Genomic DNA, 20170 nt, shown 5'->3' with positions numbered 1-20170 from the left:
TTGTGTTACGGTGCGGATGTTCTCCCGAAATGTGTTTGTCATTCTTGTTTGGTGTGGGTTCACAGTGTGGCGCATATTTGTAACAGTGTTAAAGTTGTTTACACGGGCACCCTCAGTGTGACCTGTATGGCTGTTGACCAAGTATGCTTGCATTCACCTGTGTGTGTGAAAAGCCGTAGGCATTATGAGATTCGGCCGGAATGCAAAGGCAATGCCTTTAAGGTTTATTGGCGCTCTGTATTTCTCCCTACGTCCTTGTACCAATCCGTACAGCGGCGTTTTAAAAAGTCATATATTTTACTTTTTGAAACAGATACCGATAATTTCCGATATTACATTTTAAAGCATTTATCGGCCGATAATATCAGGCTGCCAATATCGGACATCTCTCGTCTAAAGAGTCTGTTTTAATATCGGTGAAGAATTTCAGTCTGTTGAGGCTGATTGTCCTGTTCAAATTGTACGTAATATACGGCTCTTATGTGTCCAAGATGCATGAGGTCTCCCAGCCTCGTTTCATTGGCAGGTTTCCCTGAAAAAACAAGACCATTGTTACTTTTAAATAATTTGATCACTGCGCTAACTCTCCGAAAGTAATACTCATTTATTTTTGTGCTTACCCAAGACTAAAAGGAAACATGCTTTTTCCAAAATATGTACATTGTTTGTGAACTCTCCCCCAGCTAGGTTGGCTAATGCTAACAGCCTACTAAATGCTACATGTGAAACTGAATAAAACATGCCTTGATTCAAATTTGCCAGTGTGAAAGTGCCATGAACACACCAACATGTATCAGGTGATGCAACTAAAAGTGAAGTTTGGTCCTCTCACGGCTTCTATTCGGTCTCTTTATTAGCTTCATCATCCAAATTCTTTCGGCTATTCGTTCATGCTGAAAATGCGAAGAATCTCACCAAATCCTTTTTTCCTAAAGTGATCATGACACCCTGCTTTGGACTTGTTAAAGAAAAAAACAAAAACTTAAGCACAGAGTTTTGTATCCAGCCATAAAATCCAGCCTTAGCCTTTCCAACCTTTGTAACTGAGCTCCTGTGTGGAACCATTTCCTTTGTGGATCAATAAAGTTTGTCTAAGTATAAGTCTAAAATAAGCTATTCACAGGCCAGCAAGACCCCACAATGCAATGCGTTTCCACGTCACACTTTAAAGCCCAATTCACACCCTTTGCTTAATGCCTTGTTGATGCACCTTTGGCAGCAATTACAGCCTCAAGTCTTTTAGAATAGGATGCCACAAGCTTGGCACACTTATCTCTGGGCAGTTTCGCCCATTCCTCTTTGCAGCACCTCTCAAGCTCCATCAGGTTGGAGGAAGCGTTTGTTTTAATCCAGGATGACTCTGTACATTAATGCATTCATCTGAGCTTAGTCAGAGAGGTGACCAAGAACCCGTCAGAGCTACAGAGAGAGGAGAACCTTCCAGAAGGACAACCGTCTCTGCAGAAAACCACCAATCAGGCCTGTATGGTAGAGTGGCCAGACGGAAGTCATTTCTTAGAAAAAAGCTTGCCAAAATTCACCTGAAAGACTGTCAGACCATGAGAAACCAAAATCTCTGGTCTGATGAGACAAACATTGAAGTTTTTGGCGTGAATGCCAGGCATCATGTTTGGGGGAAACCAGCCCAATACCATCCCTACTGTGAAGCATGGTGATGGCAGCATCATGCTGTGGGGTTGGTTTTCAATAGCAGGAACTGGGAGACTAGTCAGGATAGAGGGAAAGATAAAAGCAGAAATATACAGCGACATCCGAGATGAAAACCAACGCTTCTCATCCAACCTGATGGAGCTTGAGAGGTACTGCGAAGAGGAATGGGCGAAACTGCCCAAAGACAGGTGTGCCAAGCTTGTGGCATCGTTTTTAAAAAGACTCGACCTAGCCGGCACAAGACATTGATACAACGTTGATCAGACATAAATGTATGTTTTTTAAAACGGAGTTCTAAACAACATTGCAAAATAGTTGTATTTGTAAATTGAGACAACGTTGGATCCACGTTGTTGGTTGGGAAATGACCAAATTTCAATGGTCAAATCAACGTCAGAACCCAACATTGATTGAACGTAGTCAAAAAGCATGTTGTTCCAACGTTATGTTTGTGTTGTAGAATATTGGTTGGGAAAAGACCAAAATCCAATGGTCAAACCAATGTCAGAACCCAACATTGATTAAACGTAATCAAAAATGGTTAGAGTGTCCGCCCTGAGATCGGTAGGTTGTGAGTTCAAACCCCAGCCGAGTCATACCAAAGACTATAAAAATGGGACCCATTACCTCCCTGCTTGACACTCAGCATCAAGGGTTGTAATTGGGGGTTAAATCACCAAAAATGATTCCCGGGCGCGGCCACCTCTGCTGCTCACTGCTCCCCTCACCTCGCAGGGGGGGTGATCAAGGGTGATGGATCAAATGCAGAGAATAATTTCGCCACACCTAGTGTGTGTGTGACGATCATTGGTACTTTTAAAAAGCATGTTGTTCCAATGTTATGTTTGTGTTGTTGAATATTGGTTGGGAAATGACCAAAATTCAATGGTCAACGTCAGAACCCAACATTGATTGAACGTCAAAAAGCATGTTGTTTCAATGTTGTAGAATATTGGTCGGGAAATGACCAAAATTCAATGGTCAACGTCAGAACCCAACATTGATTGAACGTCAAAAAGCATGTTGTTTCAATGTTGTATTTGTGTTGCAGAATATTGGTTGGGAAATGATTAAAATTCAATGGTCAAATCAACGTCAGAACATAACATTGATTAAACGTCGTCAAAAAGCATGTTGTTCCAACGTTATGTTTGTGTTGTATAATATCGGTTGGGAAATGACCAAAATTCAATGGTCAAATCAAAGTCAGAACCCAATATTGATTAAAAGTCGTCAAAAAGCATGCTGTTTCAATGTTGTATTTGTGTTGCAGAATATTGGTCGGGAAATGACCAAAATTCAATGGTCAAATCAACGTCAGAACCCAACATTGATTAAACGTCAAAAAGCATGTTGTTTCAATGTTGTATTTGTGTTGCAGAATATTGGTTGGGAAATGACCAAATTTCAATGGTCAAATCAACGTCAGAACCCAACATTGATTAAACGTCAAAAAGCATGTTGTTTCAATGTTGTATTTGTGTTGCAGAATATTGGTTGGGAAATGACCAAAATTCAATGGTCAAATAAACGTCAGAACACAACATTTATTAAACGTCGTCAAAAAGCATGTTGTTCCAACGTTATGTTTGTGTTGTATAATATCGGTTGGGAAATGACCAAAATTCAATGGTCAAATGAAAGTCAGAACCCAATATTGATTAAAAGTAGTCAAAAAGCATGTTGTTCCAACGTTATTTTTGTGTTGTAGAATATTGGTTGGAAATGACCAAAATTCAATGGTCAAATCAACGTTAGAACCCAACATTGATTAAACGGCAAAAAGCATGTTGTTTCAATGTTGTATTTGTGTTGTAGAATATTGGTTGGGAAATGACCAACATGTAATGGTCAAATTAAAGTCAGAACCCAACATTGATTAAACGTCAAAAGCATGTTGTTTTAATGTTGTATTTGTGTTGCAGAATATTGGTTGGGAAATGACCAAAATTCAATGGTCAAATAAACGTCAGAACACAACATTGATTAAATGTCGTCAAAAAGCATGTTGTTCCAACCTCATGTTTGTGTTGTAGAATATTGGTTGGGAAAGGCAAGGCAAGGCAAGGCAACTTTATTTGTATAGCGCTTTTCATACACAAGGCAGACTCAAAGTGCTTCACAGACAACAAAGTGAAATGAAAGAAAATAAAAGCAAAATTAAAATGCAGACAACAAAAACAAAAACAGTGCAGACGTTAAAAGTCAAAAGACCAAAAGATCTAGCCGAAAGCCAAGGTGAACATAAAAGTCTTCAGTCTAGTTTTAAAAGTAGTGAGAGTTGGGGAAAGTCTGACATCTTCAGGAAGTTTATTCCAGCTATTTGTTGCATAGTGACTGAATGATGATCTCCCTTGATTTGAGTTTACTCTTGGAACCGCTAACAGATTGGTCTCAGAAGATCTTAGTGATCTAGAGGGCGTATATAGTGGGAGCATATCAGTGATATACTTGGGCCCTAGACCATGTAGTGATTTATATGTGAGCAGGAGGATTTTGAAATCTATTCTCTGATGTACAGGGAGCCAATGTAAGGATTTAAGAATTGGTGTAATGTGCTCACATTTTTTGGTCTTTGTTAGAACTCTAGCAGCAGCGTTCTGAACAAGCTGTAGCTGCCTGACAGTTTTTTTTGGGAAGACCTGCAAGGAGACCATTACAATAGTCTAGCCTACTGGTAATAAAGGCATGTACAAGTTTTTCTAAGTCTTGAGCTGACATGAGCCCTCTAAGTCTTTTTACATTTTTGAGGTGATAGTAGGCCGATTTTGTTACTGATTTGATGTGACTGTCGAAATGTAAATCAGAATCTAAAATAACCCCAAGATTTCTGGCTTTATTTGAGGTTTTCAGGGACAGTGATTGAAGGTGTTGGATGACTTTAAACCTTTCTTTTTTAGCACCAAAAACAATTATCTCAGTTTTATCTTCATTTAGTTGTAGGAAATTTTGGCACATCCAGTGTTTGACTTGCTCAATGCACTGGCACAGAAGATCTATGGGGCGATAGTCATTTGGTGATAGCGCTACATAGATTTGGGTGTCATCGGCATAGCAATGATGGTCAATGTTATTATTTTGCATGATTTGTCCTAGTGGGAGCATATAGATGTTAAATAAAGTCGGCCCCAAGATTGAACCTTGGGGGACTCCACACGTTACGTTGGTTGGTTCTGATACAAAGTCACCAATGGAAACAAAATAGTTCCTATCTTGTAGATATGACTTGAACCAGCTTAAAACTGTGCCTGAGATCCCCACCCAGTTTTCCAACCTGTCCAAAAGTATTGAGTGGTCGACAGTGTCAAATGCAGCACTGAGGTCCAAAAGCATTAATACTGAAGTTTTGCCAGAGTCTGTGTTTAGACGGATGTCATTTATAACTTTAAGAAGGGCCGTCTCTGTGCTATGAAGAGGTCGAAATCCTGACTGGAAGTTGTTGTGGCAGCCAGTAGAAGCCAAGAAGTGATTTAGTTGTTGGAGGACAACTTTCTCAATTATTTTACTTATGAATGGTAGATTTGAAATTGGTCTGTAGTTGTTGATAACAGAGGCATCTAGGCTCTGCTTTTTTAGAAGAGGTTTAATGACTGCAGTTTTGAAAGCCTTCGGGAAATTGCCCGATTTAATAGAATTATTAACTATTTGCAAGATGTCTGTTGATAGGCAGTCAAAAACATTCTTAAAGAAGTTGGTAGGTAAAACATCAAGGCAGCAGGTGGATGACTTTAGAGCTGTCACCGTTTCCACTAGAGTTTTAGAGGGAAATGACCAAAATTCAATAGTCAAATTAACATCAAAACCCAACATTGATTAAACGTCGTCAAAAAGCATGTTGTTCCAACATTAGGTTTGAGTTGCGCAACGACAGGACCTAATTTAACAAGTTTTCAACCTTGTTTCAATGTCTTGTGCCTGCTGGGGATGTTATAATTGCTGCCAAAGGTGCATCAACAAGGTGAATACTTGGGTACATGTGATTGTTTATTTGATTTTTTTTTTATTTGCTAAATTAATTTTTTTTTAAAAGCGTTTCACATTGTCATGATGGGGTGTTGTGTGTCGATATTTGAGGACAAAAAGGAATGTTTTCCATCTTGGAAAGAGGTTGTAACATAAGAAAATGTGTAAAAAGTATGCACTGCAACAAACCAGGGTGCAGTGAAAAGGTGAGCTTGGTGTTTGCCGCTAATAATGGCGGCCTACTGACTGATTCATCCGTGCAATAAACAGGGCCGTCGATGGCCTGATGACTCAAACAAACAGTTTGTCTTAATCATTTGGAGCAGGTGCCTCGAGAACAAAGCTGAAGACGGTCAGAAAACATCAACATCATCGCCTCAGACAATCTCGCACCCGGCAAACGAGCGTCTCATCTCAAGCAGGACCAACAAAGGCGGCGTCACTTTGTGTTATTGCAGCTGATGAAAGGCGTCTTCCTGCGCGGCCTCCCCGAGGCTCGCTCACGTCGTCACGCCAAGGGGAAGACGGATGCGCATGCGACGCTCGCCGCTCGCCCAACAGCCACATCTCGCTTCCTCAAAAAGCCAGAGAGGCGCGACAACATCACACAATAACCATTGTCTGTGCTAAATCCCCCGCTAGCGCAAGGAAGGAGGGCGGGTGGGTGGGGGGATGGGGGTGAACGATACAAGAATCGAAACCGGCTTTAAAGTGACACCACAGCTCAATTTCTACCTTCTCACTGCAACCATAACACTGTAATCGAAAGTGCGAGTGTGTGCGTGTCTAAATCAGCTGAGATCATCACACACAAACAGCATCATTGTGCAAGTGAGCACGGGAACACAAACATCAGCAGATAAATCGTTAGAGAGCAGATAAGAGCTTCTTACCTGCAGTTTGGAGGGGGGTCTAATGTAATTTCAGCGAGCTCCTTTTGAATCCTGAAAAGAGACATTACCAGCGTTGGAATAGATGTACAGTATTTAATGGACAGAAGTTAGTAGCATCTTTACAAACATGAGCGTTATTGTTAATACAAATGCTGCACTGCAAAAACTGAAATCTAAGTAAGATAAGCAAATATCACCCTTATTTGAGATACCGTAATTGCCGGACTATAAGCCGCACCTGACTATAAGCCGCACCAGCTAAATTTAGGGGAAAATACAGATTGATCCATATATAAGCCGCACCCGACTATAAGCCGCAGGGTTTTGATGTGTAATTACCGTAGTATATAGGGGTTCCTGCTACCACGGAGGGGATTGTCTGGACAGAGATGACTGTTTGGGAACGCAAAGCGTCCCATTTATTAACAATAAATCTTTCAATCATTCAATCAAACTTTCACATCTTTGACATGGCGAACAGCATTCGTGCAGAGTACAAATAATACAACGGTGCAAAGTAATACAAAGTGCTCGCCTGTACGTTATCAAAATAACCAGCCTACCGGTATATGAAAAGTCAGTCTTTAGTCATTGTGTCATCGTCTTCCTCCTGCGTACTAAAACCACCGAAATCCTCTTCGTCGGTGTCGGAGAAGAACAGGCCGTAAATAAGCCGCACCCTTGTACAAGCCGCAGGGACCAGAACGAGGGGAAAAAGTAGCGGCTTATAGTCCGGAAATTACGGTATTTGCTTATTTTCTGTCTGATAAGACAATTATTCTCACTAAGCAGATTTTATGTTAGTGTTTTTTATAGGGATGATGTTCAAAACCGGTTTTCCCGGTTGTTCGATAAGAAAAGAACCGTTCGATAAGAAAAGAACCGATTCCATGGACTCAAATTCCTTTTTGAGAACCGGTTCCCGTTATCGAGGCCATTATAGTAAAGAAAAAGAGTTGGATTTTTATTCAAATCCCTGGGAACGAATCCCGTCCCACAAGAAATGCCTTGTGGGACATCACACAAGCTGCAAAAATAATGGACCGGAAAAAACGCCTCAAGGCACTGTATATATTTGTTTTTCTGAAAAATCCCACTTAATATACTTTGGGTAACAACAGTCAATATTTATTTTATTTTTTTAGGGGGATAACAGTCAATATTTATTTATTTATTTTCTTTTACTTTTTTGTTATAAAATAAACGTGAGCTTTTGTTAAACCAAATATTGCGTTTTTTTTCCATATACAACAACCTATCTGGATTTGATAAAAGAATCGATAAGACATCGGTTCGATAAGAGGATTCGATAATGGGCTCGAACTCGATAATTTCTTATCAAACATCATCCCTAGTGTTTTACTTGTTTTAAGGGTTTTGGTCCTAAATTGTCTCAGTAAGATATTACAGCTTGTTGCTGAGATTTGATGACCTATATTGAGTAAAACATGCTTGAAACTAGAATATCAACTGTTGCAAAGCTGTGTCATCAACACTCACAAGTATAAAACTACTTTTTTAAAGTAATAATTTCTTACTTCAAGCATGAAAAAAAAAATCATGACTGACACAATTGTGTCTCATAATTAAAACAGATGACAGCCAAATGGACTTTGCTATTTTTTTATTTTCAATTTAACAATAGAAAATATGTACTCATAAAGTAGTACAGTTGGCACAGTACAGTAAACGGACAGTTAATATTTCAACATTTCACCTGTGACATTTCAAATTATATTGAACAGAAATAGTTCATGCACATGGGGGCCGGGTTGTATATATGCGCACTAATTGACTGAAAGAGCATGCACTTGGTGCGATGATGTCATGTTATCGATGGAAAAATGCATTTTTAGACCATATGATTTGCCTAAGCGGCTAGTAGACGCCGAGAGTAACAAGCGGTTGCCATTTTGCCTTTTCATTAAGAACAATAAATTACTTTTAGTATAAGTTTGCTGGTTTCAAGAAATGTAATGCCTAGTGCATATCATTATGTCAAGATAATGGCACGAGCATTTACTTCATTTAAGAATATTTTTCAGCATATTGAGCAAAAAGGTCTTTTTTTTTCTACCAAGAAAAGTGCACTTTTTATTAGTGAGAATATACTTACCGTAATTTCCGGACTATAAGCCGCTACTTTTTCCCCTCGTTCTGGTCCCTGCGGCTTATACAAGGGTGCGGCTTATTTACGGCCTGTTGTTCTCCGACACCGACGAAGAGGATTTCGGTGGTTTTAGTACGCAGGAGGAAGACGATGACACAATGATTAAAGACTGACTTTTCATATACCGGTAGGCTGGTTATTTTGATAACGTACAGGCGAGCACTTTGTATTACTTTGCACCGTTGTATTATTTGTACTCTGCACGAATGCTGTTCGCCATGTCAAAGATGTGAAAGTTTGATTGAATGATTGAAAGATTTATTCTTAATAAATGGGACGCTTTGCGTTCCCAAACAGTCATCTCTGTCCCGACAATCCCCTCCGTGGTAGCAGGAACCCCTATATACTACGGTAATTACACATCAAAACCCTGCGGCTTATAGTCGGGTGCGGCTTATATATGGAGCAATCTGTATTTTCCCCTAAATTTAGCTGGTGCGGCTTATAGTCAGGTGCGGCTTATAGTCCGGACATTACGGTATTTTAAGGTCTTTAAGGTAAAAACATTATCGCAATTTTTCTCTCCAAAATTGCGATTTTTATATTTTATACATACAAACACAATAAAACAATACGCAATAATTTACTTTCAAAAATATTTGGCTTTGTGCAGACAGACTCTGAGCTTTTGTCTATATCATGCGCTTAAACTGAAGATAATCGATAAAACTATACAGTGTTTATAATGTAATGTAATCATAGTATATAATAATGCAAGCAGCCATTTAAAAATGATATCATCTTGTATTTCTTATCCTCGCAGAACTGTTTACCATTGTACTGTAATTGGAAGGTAAAACATTTTGTTATCCTAAATAATTAAACCAACAAAAGCAATTTAACTTAAACAAATATTGAACTTCTTAAACTGTTGGAAAAACTAGGCCGGACGTTGTCTTTTTGTTTGTTTGCATCACGGCGTTCTTGCTTGTCCGTCCGTGTTGATGGGCTCATATTGCCCATCCTGTTTGAAGCTGAAATATTACCACCACAGTACATTTGGCTTTGTATTTTGTGCATATTTTCTTCCTCCTAAATTTTGTTATTTTGCGCAACTTCCCACTGGCGAAGTCCCGAGGCGTTCTGTACGTGCTTACGGTATGCATAAAGCTGGTGGTCTAGCTCTGCGCTCACTGAGACAAAGGTTTTGGATGACTAAAAAAAAAGACGGCTCAGTCACAACGTTTCCATGCACTAAATTAGTCTGATCTCTCAAATAGTTAGTTTTTTTGTATTTTCACACCTTTGTGTGAAGTCCAAGTGTCCATGCAATCTCTCTAATGCGACTATGTGCCTCCTGTACACTGGGGGGCACTTCTTTCCTTTTAGCGTGGATAAATTAATTCCTTTTCCGGTTGACCTATGACGTCACACTAGCCATCTGCGGATCCTTACAAATTGTTTTAAGTGATGTCGGCTGTAATATTGGCGCAGATGACAAATATTACGTCTGTAATGAGGTTGTCTGTTAAATAGCAGACAGCATCAAGAGATGATCTTGGATTGCGCTACGAACATGACATGATGATGAGGTCTGAAGCAAAGAAAGTTTTTTCGAAGGAATTTTTGGACTAAGAATAGTGGAAAACAAGACTTTCAAATGTCTCGTAGTTCATTCATAAGGCTCTGTGAATTGATGGAAAGAGTTTTAAATCTGAAAGAAAAGACTGTTTGAGCCCCAACTGATACTGTTCCAGATGAAGTTTGCTATTGTTCTGGATTATCTTGCCAGTTGTGTGGAATACAAAGTTATTAGTAATCAATTTGGAGTGGACAAATGCAGCGTGAAAAGGTTTGTGTATACGGATTGTTATTCGCTTTTAATTTACCTGCTTCATTAGGTTTCATCTCATTCGTATTTCGTTCGGGAGTCCAAATTAAGATACATCTTTAGCTACCTTATTAAACAAATCTTAGTTTCTTTTTTTCCACCATCGATGCACTTTAAAATGTACTGTTCCTTCAACTTGTGAAGCAAATAAAAAGTCTCCTCTTCTGCAATTGTTGCTACGTTTTTATTGAATGGTATCTGCTTCCGGGTTATAGACTGGCGCATGTGCGCACACCCCCACAAGAGATCTGGCATAATCTAGAAAAAAATGAACATGATCGGATTCAGGTGTTACCATGGGCTTATTTAGAGCCGAACTATTTGAGAAATCGGACTAATTTAGTGCATGGACACGTACTGACTGTGTTCAGTTAATTCTATTGTCAAATAAACGCGCTCAGGTGCTGAGAGCCATGCACAGAGTGCGACCTCTTTCTTCCGGTTTGAAGCGAGAGACGAAGAAACGCACGGCTTAACAATTCTGATTGGCAAACAAGTCTGTCACTCAAATGCTGGTGACGGCAGAGGAAAAAAAAAAAAAACTTCCGCCGCTTGCGGTTATTTATCGCACTAAATAAAACCTCAATGTCGATTAATCATGCAGTCCTAATTCATGTCTAACCAGTTTTATGCTCCACCAGTAAACGGATGGACAAATCAGTCAAAAACTAAGCAGGCTGTTTAACTGTTGATGTGTTGAACATGGCAGAAACCTTTAAAAACAGAACAGCAAACACTGGCTGTTCCTAAGTGGAACTTCTGACCGTCATGGTGGAATAAACACACAACACCTGACATCCAGACTAGAAAATTGTTTGTCAAAGGGCTCCAACCACTTCAAACATGAAGGCTCTCGCTCTACATTCACTCAGAACTGAATACAGTGGAACCTTTTATAAGTAAAACACCCCTGATGTACAATTAGGGACTTTGTCTCGGGAAGAACCATATTTTTTTCTGAAGTCGATACTGATTACTTATTTATAACTAATATTTTTTTAAATGTAGATTTAAGTGTAGTTTGTGCACATGCGGAGGTAAGAAAGAGTCAAACAAAGGTTTTTGATTGATTGATTGAGACTTTTATTAGTAGGTTGCACAGTGAAGTACATATTCCGTACAATTGACCACTAAATGGTAACACCCGAATAAGTTTTTCAACTTGTTTAAGTCGGGGTCCATGTGACAAAGTCTATTTGTAGATTTGTCTAGACAAAAGCCAGTATCTTCAAGGATGGTGAAGGGCAGATCGTCTAGCAGCATAATTTCCAAGATGAAATCACAAAATGCTTCAACCCTCGGGTTGTCTCTGGCAAACAATTTGCACTTTTCAGAACGCCACGTGTATAGTAACAAGCCCCTTTGTGGCAGCTTCTTTAGCAGCAGACGTCTTTGCAGCTGCTAGTCTTTTGACAAGGACTAAAAAGTTTGATCATATTACGCCTATACTGGCTCACCTGCACTGGCTTCCTGTGCATTTATGATGCAACTTTTAAGGTTTTATTACTTACGTATAAAATACTAAACCGTCTAGCTCCATCTTATGTTGCTGATTGTATTGTACCATATTTCCCGGCCAGGAATCTGCGTTCTATGAACTGCGGCTTATTAGTGATTCCCGAAACACACGACCGCCATCCAAATATGCGCGCCGACTTGTTTATTCTTATTTATTTCTATTACAACAAACTTGACAAAGGAGAGAAAGAAGAACGAAAGGAACTTTTGACACGCAGCAACTTTTGTGGGGCATCTTTGTCCTGAAGAACGCTGATCAGTGAAACTATCTTGGAGTGGTTTAACCGAGCCGTAGTCTTTAAACTATATGGAATTTCATCCATAAGTCCATCTTCTTCCGCTTATCCGAGGTCGGGTCACGGGAGCAGCAGCCTAAGCAAAGAAGGCCAGACTTCCCTCTCCCCAGCCACTTCGTCCAGCTCTTCCCGGGGGATCCCGAGGCGTTCCCAAGCCAGCTAGGAGACATAGTCCCCCCAACGTCCTGACTAGATGCCTGAACCACCTCATCTGGCTCCTCTCGATGTGGAGGAGCAGCGGCTTTACTCTGAGCTCCTCCTGAATGAAAGAGCTTCTCACCCTATGTCCAAGGGAGAGCCCTGCGACCCGACGGAGGAAACTCCTTTCGGCCGCTTGTATCCGTGATCTTGTCCTTTCGGTCATAACCCAAAGCTCATGACCATAGGTGTAGGGTAGGAAGGTAGATTGATCGGTAAAATGAGAGCTTTGCCTTTCGGCTCAGCTCTATTTTCACCACGACAGACCAATACAGGGTCCGCATTACTCCAGACGCCGCACCGATCCCCCTGTAGTTCTCATGATCCACTCTTACCTCACTTGTGAACAAGACTCAGAGGTACTTGAACTTGGGGCAAGATCTCCTCCCCAACCCGAAGATGTCAGTCTACCATTGACTCGGACTTGGAGGTGCTGACTCTCATCCCATTCACTTCACATACGGAGTTTGTTGTTTATTATTTTATGAACTAAATTTCAAAATGCAAAGCTGCGAGAAGTGCATGGACTTTTTTAAACGTATTTACCTGCTTACTACTCTGACTTTGTTGGACAAATGTGAAATAAAATAGGCAGTACATGAGTGGAACGAAGGTAATTAACATCAAATATTAACTGTTCACTTTATTACATGTTGTAAAAGTAATCAGTGACAGTTAATTTGTGTAGTTTTTAGCCTCAACTCAAGTGAACAGAATGCTAATGCTAACAAGCAAAGGCTAAAGCCGATGTGTTAGTGTTGTCGGCGTGAGATAAACAATGACATTTATTATTGATATATTGGTTTCTACAGCGGCAGCACGGTGGTTATTTTGTGTGGAGTTTGCATGTTCTCCCCGTGACTGCGTGGGTTCCCTCCGGGTACTCCGGCTTCCTCCCACCTCCAAAGACATGCACCTGGGGATAGGTTGATTGGCAACACTAAATTGGCCCTAGTGTGTGAATGTGAGTGTGAATTTTGTCTGTCTGTCTGTGTTGGCCCTGTGATGAGGTGGCGACTTGTCCAGGGTGTACCCCGCCTTCCGCCCGAATGCAGCTGAGATAGGCTCCAGCACCCCCCGTGACCCCAAAAGGGACAAGCGGTAGAAAATGGATGGATGGATGGGTTTCTACAGCTGAAATAGACCAAAAGGAATCGCCTTTTATGACCTAAATGAATTGCTAATTTACTGAGAGGATGACTTTCTGACTTTTGGACATTGCGTCCAAAAGACTGACTTTTTATGAACAATTCTGTACACTTAATTTTTTTAATTATATCGTTTTGTATATTAATGCATTGCATTTCATTAATTAGACTTTAGTAAAAGAACTGTAACCGAATATTGTCTGATTATTTACATGGTATCAGTGTAGGAATATACTACTCATACTCCATATGTCCTCAGCCTGATTTGTATAAACTACCTTGAACTGTGAAATGCGGTGGAAACACAAACCACACGTTCCTGGAACTAAAGCAGGGATGTCCAAACTACGGCCCACGGCGTCTTCAATTTGGACCGCGAGACCGCACGAGTCCAAGAAACTATTTGACTGGGAGCGGTGTATTCATATCATACATTAATAGTCATCGATCTGATAGCTGCCTTTTTGTTGACATCTGGTGCCCAACAAAAGTAACTCAACCGTCAATTGTACTTGCAAGTAAATATAGCACAGCATTTAGTCATATGACCATGTCCAAAAAAAACTTCCCTAGTCATGGTGCAGGAAAAAAAAAAATCAACCAGCACAAAAATACAACAAACATGGTCACAACACAACCTGCTCATTGAACTTTGTGGATATTATGAAAAATGTCCAATCAACATAAAAATTACAATTATACCTATTTAAATCATTACAAGAGATGATGGGACAAATGCAAAACACTCTCTCCACACTTATCCATGTTAGGAGCATTTTATATATATATATATACACTACCGTTCAAAAGTTTGGGGTCACCCAAACAATTTTGTGGAATAGCCTTCATTTCTAAGAACAAGAATAGACTGTCGAGTTTCAGATGAAAGTTCTCTTTTTCTGGCCATTTTGAGCGTTTAATTGACCCCACAAATGTGATGCTCCAGAAACTCAATCTGCTCAAAGGAAGGTCAGTTTTGTAGCTTCTGTAACGAGCTAAACTGTTTTCAGATGTGTGAACATGATTGCACAAGGGTTTTCTAATCATCAATTAGCCTTCTGAGCCAATGAGCAAACACATTGTACCATTAGAACACTGGAGTGATAGTTGCTGGAAATGGGCCTCTATACACCTATGTAGATATTGCACCAAAAAGCAGACATTTGCAGCTAGAATAGTCATTTACCACATTAGCAATGTATAGAGTGTATTTCTTTAAAGTTAAGACTAGTATAAAGTTATCTTCATTGAAAAGTACAGTGCTTTTCCTTCAAAAATAAGGACATTTCAATGTGACCCCAAACTTTTGAACGGTAGTGTATATATATGCGTGGAAGGTTCCAACACATCGCCCAGTCCTCACGACTTTATCTTAACAGAGGTTTAGCCAGAAAAGGGACACTTGTTGCTGGTGACTGCATTGAGACATTTGCTGCAACTGATCAAGTGATGATTCATTCAAATAAAAGTCAGCAGTTGAAGGTTTAAAAAAACTGAATTGCAGCTCAATGTTGTTGAGCTGAAGGCCACTCAAAGCTTTTAAGCTCAGCAGATATATAAAAAAAAGTGAGAATGTGTAAATAAAAAGAAGAAAATCCTTGGAGGAAGTAGACGTATTCAATCAATTAGCCTGAATTGGAACTATCTTTTCAAAGATGGCAATGAAGCTCCATTGACGTGTGTGGTACCTCCTTTCTAAAGGGTTCACAGTCCCACTGAATAGCAGCCATGTTTGTAATGACAATGCCTCTGGGACTACACTGCTTTTTATACAGCCTCACACCCTCAGGGCACCGAGGGGAGATGCCTTTTATTTCAACAAACAACCCTGTGTACCCGACACACTGCACGGGGGAGACGGAGGGGGGGCTTTCTTACCTTTTAGCACTAGTTGAGAGTTTAGCAGCGGTTTTACTCGAGATTTTGGTCTCCTTCTTTTTGGGCTGTGCTTGCTCACGCTCCTGTTCCGGCGGTACCGACTCCCGCTGTTCAATGTCAGAGCTTCCCCCGCTGGTGCTGGGGCTGTCGTCCGGTCTCTGCACTTCACTGGACATCGTGGGCCCTGGAGAAATACAGAAACGAGGACAAGAGTCACAAAATTGTAGGCCTGGGTGATACGGCCTAAAAATAAAATCTCAGATTTTTTTTTTTTTACTAAATACCGTATTCAATTTCCGAGTTGTTTTCTCCTACTTTTTAAAGAAACCAGAGAATACAAATGACAATAACAAGTTTCACTATTATTTGATCAAAAACTAGTAGTTTATACTGGCATTGCATACACTGCATCTTACTCTTCGCAATTTTTTTATTTTTATAAAGTGTTTAGTATATAGTAGATATAAATTGGACATTGTATAAAATGTTAAAAAAACTACACAATTGTAGCTAATTCTGGTATATTTACTGTGATTTTTTTACACATGTTGATCAATATGCTTTGTCCTAATCAAATAAATGTATTCAGTATAGAGCTTCCTACGGGAGGCAAAACTTCTGTCTTGAATAAAATACTCCTGTAAATAAAAATGAAGCATTTGCAAGTTTGTTGTGCTGCTGTCTTTTAAAAAAAACAACTTTGCAGTGTTCAGTTAGTTGTGCCATGCTTGATGCCGCAAAACCAAACCACTGCAGACACTTTTCTTTTCTTTGGAACAAACTCGTGCTCTTTTGCTTTAGCATTAGCCACGTTGTGCTATGTGTGAGTGAATATTCGCTAAAGAAACAATGTAGAGAGCGGAAGCTACAAAGGCTCATGGGGGCAAAAATGTATGCAGAGAAAAAGGAGAAAAAACATAGATTTTTTTTTAAACCGCCTGCAATGCTGTAGGCATTGCAGATGGCACATGAACAAAAAAAAAGGTAAAAAGTGGCCAAAATGCATTACGGTAGGGGTTGTTAGCCTTTTTGACCTTGGGGCCCAACATTTTCACTACAAACGGGCCCGGAAACCACTCCAAGAAAAGATGCCAGGTATCTGGCTTGGGCACATCAGATTAGATCAGTGTGTTGCAAACTGAGTAGTTTAAAGTCTAAGTTTAAAGAATGGTTGTTTATTCATTGTTATTTTATTTTCAAATTTATTAGCCTGTGGAAAAAGTTAATGTTGATATTTACCTCAGAAGGCTGCAAATACAAAAGAGGCATTCAATTTTTATTTAAATTGTATTTGATATGCCATTGATATTTTTTAATTATTATTATTATTATTTGAAACTCGATTTTGCATGTCACTATAAAGTTATATAAATGATAAATATAAGCCTTGCTTGTTCAATATTCAATGCAAAACTTGTTTGGGTCCCTATTAAAAGGTTAATTTGTTCAACCTTGGCCCGCAGCTTTGTTCGGTTTTAAATTTTGGCCCACTCTGTATTTGAGTTTGACACCCCTGCTGTAAAACATAATCTATGCAACATTTTAACCAAAGAACCACAATTACATGTTATGTAGACCACAAGGAAGTGTTTTACATTTAGTAAAAAATAATAATAATATGACTCCTTTAATGCGCCCTATAATCCGGTGCACCTCAAATATGAAAAAAGATCAAAAATAGACCATTCATCAGCAGTGCGCCTTATAATCCGGTGCGCCCTATTGTCCGGAAAATACGGTATATAAAAAAAGACTGCTCTAGTATATGCTTTGATTCCTTTGGACAGATACAGTAAGTGGTGTTGTAAGAAACACTACAACAGCGCGGTGGTCCAGCAAAGCTGTTTAGACTGTAACATTACCACATCAAACACGTAACGCAAGCGCCTGTTTTCCCTTTTTTCTTTTAAAAAACATGCCCTTCGAGACCCATCTTCAAGTGTTTCTCTTTCTTAGGCTCCAACACACCAATGTTGCATGAACAAAATGCCCCAATCCACATTGTTTTGATCAATTCAGCGGATAATAAAGCCGGCAAGCCTGAGATTGGAGAGTATTAGTCAAACAGATGTGCATCTGGATGAAGCAGGGCTTTTTAAAACAAACTGACAATAGCTTGACTCACCACACACTTTATTAGACACAATCGAGTGTGATCCAACACAACAAACATTCTGGCTTTACAAAGATATTAACCCTCAGTTTTGATTGACACCGTCACAGAGGTAATCACAATGTTTGTTATTGTTGTGGTTGCAATGTGTGGTGTTGACAGCTGTGTTGACATTCTGTTTATCTCTTTCAGTTTTGCTGCATTTAGAGGTTGATTTTAACATCATCATTAGCTACAAAAACAACACTAATAGTGCTTCGATCCTTTTGTGTAGAAGAATGTATGGGAAAGACCCAAATGTCCAGTGGGATACACTGTGGTCATCAACGCCTGTGTATCTCTGTTTAGCACCTTTTGTAATTAGTAGGGGTGTGTGTAACGGTACGTGTATTTGTATTGAACCATTTCGGTACGGGTGTTTCGGTTCGGTTCGGAGGTGTACCAAACGAGTTTCCACACGGACATATTAAGTAGTGTACCGCACGTTGTGTAAACAATGCACACTGAGGTACAACACATGGTAGCATGCTAGCAGCGACCGGGCTACGACAACATGTAAACGCCAGAGCTGGAAGACCCTCCTGCCTCGTTAAGATCTCCCGTTTGGGAACACTTTGGCTGCGTGATACAACAATGTAGGACGGAGGTTTGCCGACATTGTTCTGACAACACGTCAAACATGCTAACCCATTTGAAGCGTCACCACCGCATTCAAGCAGCCTCTCCTCGGCGAGTCAGGCAGTAACAAATGTTTTTATCGCAGCAGATTTAAGACCATATTGCATTAGAAACTATATTTTGACCCACTTCTATGGTGGAAGAACAATAAGCCCATATATCCTCTTACTGCCAAGATAGCCAGGCTGGGAAAGAAAAGTTAATCTGAGGCTGCGTTGACTTGAAACTGTTTAATATTGCACTTTTTATATGTAGAAGAAAAGTTTTCTCATTTTATTTAATCTGAGCAACAACTTGAAGCAGTTTAAATGTTGATTAACGTGGACCCCGACTTAAACAAGTTGAAAAACTTATTCGGGTGTTACCATTTAGTGGTCAATTGTACGGAATATGTACTGTACTGTGCAATCTACTAATAAAAGTCTCAATTAATCAATCAAAAAAAGCACTTTATATGTAGAAAGGTTTTGTTAAGAAACCATTGTGAGCCTTATCTTATTTAGTTTTTATTTTATATATATTGACCACATTAACACAGGCAATGGACCCTGTGTGTATATGTATGTTATGCCATTGTTTACAAATTTGGTAAATAAATAACCAAAACATTTATATTTTGTTGTTTTCTTACTGTACCGAAAATGAACCGAACCGTGACCTCTAAACCGAGTTACGTACCGAACCGAAATTTTTGTGTACCGTTACACCCCTAGTAATTAGATATTACATTTGGCAGATTATGTAATGTCTGGTGAGTGTATATATGCTATAATGTAACAGCACACGATAGAAGACCAACCATGGAGACAACATTAGCGAGCTACTGTTCAGGGCTATGAGTAAAAAAAAATATATATATATATTTAAAAAAAAAAAAAGTCACCCTTTTTTAATTTTTATTATTGTTAGACTTCTCATTGTCTTGTTCTGATTGAAAGAAACGCCTGGTGTCTTTTTTCTGTTTTTATTGGAAGGACTGAGGACAGTTGAAATGCATTCATTGAAATGACTAGAAAGACAAAACAATGCATCAAGCTAAAAACACGGAACGCTCAAACACTCCACAAAACATTTATACACGCATTAAAGACTAGTAAAATGGGACTATAAATGACCAGGGCGAGTTGGATGCGCTTGTGACGCAGTTCATTATGTGTTTTATTATCTTATTTTGTTTTTAAAAAATGTTTTATGTGCAGGTGATAAAAAACAAGGCTAACATGGCTGACATAAGATGGCTGTGAATTAGCTGTCCCTCCAGGATGACCGTTGGAGCCTAAAATGCTTGAATTTGCAGCAGCCTTTTCAGAAAGTTGCGATTCAGGCTTTGATGTTTTGAGGCTTATTTTTTCCCTCCAATAACATTGAATGAAAGCTATCCATACACATAGGTAAAACGGAATCCATCCTATTTGGCTCCCAAATCAACCTTAAGAAAGTCAGTGACTTCACTATTAAAGTGGGTGACATTGTTATCACCAGGGAAAGATGAGGTCACCTACCTAGGTTCCATACTAGAGGCTAATCTTTCCCTGTGATACAATGGCAACCAAGGTAATCAAAAAGGTCAACCAACAAACAAGATTTCTCTACAGAATCTCCTCTCTGGTCAACAAAAGCACCATGAAGATTCTAGCGGGAACTCTCATTCAACTCTTTTTCGATTACGCATGCACCTCCTGGTACCCTAGCACCTCTAAAACCCTCAAATCTAGACTCCAAACATTCTAGAACAAGCTAGTCAGGTTACTTCTAGACCTCCACCCCAGATCACACCTCACTCCTACCCACTTCTCCAAATTGGGGTGGCTCA

The 20170-nt window shown here is 39.6% G+C and overlaps 1 protein-coding gene across 1 annotated transcript in view; it reads right to left on the bottom strand.

Moving 5' to 3' along the window:
* Positions 1-20170, bottom strand: part of LOC133659860 (ubiquitin-conjugating enzyme E2 E2) — a 119976-nt gene that overhangs the window by 89478 nt on the left and 10328 nt on the right. The window contains exons 2-3 of the mRNA XM_062062670.1: positions 15567-15750; positions 6528-6578 (exon numbers count right to left, since the gene is read on the bottom strand). Coding sequence (XP_061918654.1) covers positions 6528-6578; positions 15567-15742 — 227 coding nt within the window. The 5' untranslated portion in view covers positions 15743-15750. The remainder of the gene's footprint in view (positions 1-6527; positions 6579-15566; positions 15751-20170) is intronic.

This window comes from Entelurus aequoreus, linkage group LG11, assembly GCF_033978785.1.
Source record: "Entelurus aequoreus isolate RoL-2023_Sb linkage group LG11, RoL_Eaeq_v1.1, whole genome shotgun sequence".
NCBI classification, from domain to species: Eukaryota; Metazoa; Chordata; class Actinopteri; order Syngnathiformes; family Syngnathidae; genus Entelurus; species Entelurus aequoreus.
The sequence above is the reverse complement of the archived record's forward strand: the minus strand, read 5'-3'. Positions and strand labels throughout refer to the sequence as shown.